Raw genomic sequence first — 4,332 nt, 5'->3', positions numbered from 1 at the left:
CTATTTAGAACTTTTATTTTTATTTTATTTTAAGAATCAAGTTTTAGCGTGTGGTGTTTAAGTGGTCTCAGCAACACCTTCATCTGCACTTATCAGTATTAAGAACCAACATTTCTCATCCATTCAACTTATAAAAATAAATAGAAAATGATAAAGAAATTCAATCCATATCATCCTATTTAATAACTACTAAGTCTAAATTTTAAAAAAAATTACTACCATCAATATCGAAAGATATGCCTATTCAATTAAATTCACTTCTAGATTATATTTCCTAAGTTGAATGTTGGGCTACTACTTACATTAAAAAGTACTCTTTTCTACTACACGTCCCTCTAATTTCTTCAATGATACTATTGGAAATCAAATCATGAACTGTCATAAGAATGAATAACAGTAAGAAGCTTGCCCCTTTAGTTATAAATAATTTAGACAATATGAAAATCCCCTATCGTTGTAGTAGAGCATCAGTCCATTGATTTCATAGATTACTAACAATTACATTGTAATACAAACAACAATCACTTTCATGACTTATTTATTTATTATTGTTGAGATACGGTCACACTTTCTTTATTATCCACTCAATTACGAACTACTGTTTTGGTCGATTCTACAATCTATGGACTCCTTTCGGGGAAATGGATCTTCCTTTGAGTTTATCCTATCGAATTCACTCATTATGTGGCTGTAGATAGAGAGAAGAGCTAATGTATGAAGGAATGAGTAGATGGAACCTGCTACCTAAACTTGGTAGGTACGTTGAAATTGGAGGACTTTGGAGGGACCCTATGGATGGTAAGGGTTCCCTAAGGTTCGGCATGCTAATAGAGTTGGACGTCAAATCAATTCGTTCTCTCTTGGACTGTACATTCAAGGCGTTTATCTTAGATAAATATTACACACCACCCTTTCTTATATAGGAGAGGAGTATTAGTAGTTATTATATATATATATATATATATATATATATATATATATATATATATATATTGTTTTTATAGTAATGATGAATATTTAAAATCTGTTATGCACAATTAGAAAATGATCATTTCGAAATGTTGTTTGAATCTTACTTAAAGATGTTTCAATAAATATGTATTACGACTATCTAAATAACTTAATATATATTCTTCTAATAATTTTTCTTACAAATACTCAAACAAGAGATTTGTTAGGGAATTTAATAATCATGACCTTTTTGTCATGTTTTCCTCGGATTACTACTAATAAAAGAGCAACAAAAATGAAAACAAGATACTAATAGCTGATCGTGCATGTATTAATTTAGTGGATCATTTATTATCTTTATTAGGACGTTTGGCAATAGGTACTGACATTTGTGAGAGAATGATTCAAAAAGCACTTTCAAAATACCACTTTTTTACCACTTTGTGCTCAACAACCTCTAGAAAGATCTTTGAATACCCAAAAGCCAAAACCTTAGCTTTAACTTACCTACACGAAGAAAATTGGTCCGTGTACACAAAATTAGCCTCAATGACTACTAAATTGTCTCCCTTATACACTTATATCAAGGTAACGTTGCACTAGAGATATTAATTATATTGTACAACTCTTCTAATTGAAATTGAAAATTTTAATTTACTGGAAATATAACAAATTGAAAAATTTAATAAACAAAAATTGAACATGGGACAAGAAGTGAATGGGGCCTGTCTATGTGAGCAACACCCGAGCGAAGGCCAGATTATTAAAAATGGACCTTTTTAAAAAGTTTATTATGTTGGGCGTCAAACAAACATACGAAGCTCGTAGATTTGGGTGCGTTTCTGTTCTAGCCATTCAAGGTTTGGTGTCTCCAAATTTAACTTTCCTGTCCTCCGAAAAAAACACTTTAAATAACACCAATTTCCACAACTTCCCTGCCAATTCTTCTCACAATGATGAACGGTTACGGAAAGCCTCACGTTGTAGCGGTGCCATTCCCAGCACTGGGTCACGCAATTCCTCTGCTGGACTTTGCGAGGCTCCTCGCCTCCCATGGCCTCACTGTCAGCTATGTCACCACCCCCGCCAATGTTCCCCGTCTGCAACAACAAATGTCCAACGCCATTTCCTCATCCCTAGGCATTCGCCTCGTCGTTCTTCCTACGCCAAAAGTAGAAGGCTTAGCCGAGGGATTAGAAAGCTTCGATCAAGTTCCCCCTGATCAATTCGCCCTCGTTTTTCAGCTCGCCTTCAAACTAGAGCACTCGTTTAACCGCTGGCTTCTCACCCAGTTTGAAAAAGAAGGCCGAGACGAAACCGGACCTCCTGTTTGCATTTTGCACGACGTGCTCTTGAAATGGAAATGGACGGTGCCAGAGGAACGAAATATCCCGAGGGTGGTGTTCAGCACGTACGGCGCATTTGGACTGAGCGTGTTTCACTCTGCATGGCTTTCAGCGTCGCGAAATGCGGTGGAAATGGAAGGAGAAAATATTGTTCTGAGGCTTGGTTTGCCCAGCGCTCTGAGATTGCATAAAAATGAGATCGACCCATTTTTATTCGACCCTTTGAGAATGGAGTACATGAATGGGCTGCAGTCTGTTGTTCAAAGCTACGGAATGGTGGTAAATACTGTGGAGCAGCTGGAGGCAGAGCATCTGCAACACTGGAGAAATGTGAAGGGGAAAAAGGTCTGGTCCATTGGCCCTGTTTTCCCACCGAAGGATATAACTGCCAGAGGAAAAATGGCGGACATTAGTGAGGAAGAGCTGCTCAAATGGTTGGATTCTCAGAGCCCGAGTTCGGTTGTGTATATATCGTTTGGAAGCCAGGCTTACCTTTCTCAAGAGCAATGTAAGGCCCTTGCCAGCGGTTTGGAAGCAAGCGGGCAGGCTTTCGTTTGGGCAATCAAGATCTGCCCGAGGTTCGAACCCATGACCTACAATGTCATGGCAAGCGAGTATCTTCCAGAGGGATTCCAAGAGCGGACAAGAAATACGGGGCTGGTCACATGGGGCTGGGTGCCGCAGCTGCTTCTTCTCTCTCACCCTTCTGTGGGCGCCTTTATGAGCCACTGTGGGTGGAATTCGATGCTTGAAAGTGTCACTTTGGGAGTTCCATTGATTATGTGGCCCATGAATGCAGATCAGCATTTTAATTCTAAGTTAGCCATCAAATTGGGCATTGGAGTCCAAGTGTGCGAGCATTCAATTGGGATTCCGGAGAAGGAAAGAGTGAAGAATGTTGTAAGGCTCGTCTTGACTGAAAAGGACGGGGAAAAGATGAGGAGAGAAGCGGCAAAATTGAAGGAGATGGCAAGAAAAAGTGTTGCATGTGGAGGAGCTTCTCATACAAATTTACAAGATTTTCTAAGCGAGATTCATAGGCTGCATATTGCGAGAATGGCTGTTGTATGTGCAGGATATTCTTCCAAAGTGCAGATACAAGATGGTTTTCATACCGAGTTTCTTAAGCTCGGTGTATCTGAAACTACGTAAAAAGATTTATTCTTGTGTCTTTTCATGCCACTCATTTTGTCAAGAGTCGTGGAATAAGGCGCGGCAGGGTGTGAGTCGTAGATTTCATTAAGGAAATAATTCCCGTTCGCCTAGTATTTGATGCGAGAGTTGAAATCTCCCAATGCTTGCTTGGTGGAGTTCTTTCTTGCAGGTTTTTCCCGTTGGTAAACAAGTTTTGCAGTGCAGCTTATTTCTCATGTTTAAGAGTGTATAGATGGTTTTGATGGTGCCTTGCAATTCTGAGTCGACATTATGTCTCTGTCCGGTTTGTTGGTGTTTTCTTTATTGTCATCTTGTGCAGAGTGAATTCCATGGAATAGGCGATGAGCAAACAGAATTTGATATATAAATTGATTTTTCATATCGTTTCAGATTATCCATTTGCTTAGTTCTGATTTTTTGCCCTTTAATGCAACAGGAACATAGGAACAAGTCTCTCACTAGATGGACCTGACAGTTAAAATGAAAATTGGAATTGTCATTCTAATAAAAACTTTTTTAGTGGGTTGATAAATTTTCATTTTGGGGCTAAGAAAGGAATATGAATTCCTATTTGGCATACTGACAGAGAATTAAAAACAAATTTCAATTCTCAATTCTCAATTTGGTGCATCAAATTGAAAATTAAAAACAAATTCCTATTCTTATTGTCTCCCTGGAAACAAATGTGCTTTGTTTCATTCAAATGAGCTTGAGAATATTTAGAATTTACATACGTTGTATATTTTTTATATTATGTTATTGATGAATTTAATATGAATTCATATTTTAAAAAATTGTCATATTGGTATATTCAAAATTTTGTACCTAGTCAATGGACCTTTGGTCTATTGGTGGAGTTGAAAGATTCTTAAAAAGTCCA

The 4,332-nt window shown here is 37.8% G+C and overlaps 1 protein-coding gene across 1 annotated transcript; it reads left to right on the top strand.

Moving 5' to 3' along the window:
* The first annotated feature begins 1,875 nt into the window (after positions 1 to 1,875).
* LOC149579578 (scopoletin glucosyltransferase-like) lies at positions 1,876 to 3,846 on the top strand. Its single transcript, XM_089810962.1, has one exon. It carries the CDS (start codon positions 1,905 to 1,907, stop codon positions 3,447 to 3,449), a length of 1,545 nt encoding a protein of 514 aa, XP_089667088.1. The 5' UTR covers positions 1,876 to 1,904; the 3' UTR covers positions 3,450 to 3,846.
* The last annotated feature ends 486 nt before the right edge of the window (positions 3,847 to 4,332 follow it).

This window comes from Cupressus sempervirens, chromosome 1 (genome assembly GCF_028749045.1).
Source record: "Cupressus sempervirens isolate cs-2001-9-10 chromosome 1, ASM2874904v1, whole genome shotgun sequence".
Classification (NCBI taxonomy): Eukaryota; Viridiplantae; Streptophyta; class Pinopsida; order Cupressales; family Cupressaceae; genus Cupressus; species Cupressus sempervirens.
Note: the sequence above shows the minus strand (reverse complement) of the source record. Positions and strands in the feature narration are given on the sequence as shown.

Bases quoted from the DNA above. Each gene is read 5' to 3' on its own strand.
- LOC149579578 (XM_089810962.1), top strand. From the start codon at position 1,905: ATGATGAACGGTTACGGAAAGCCTCACGTTGTAGCGGTGCCATTCCCA.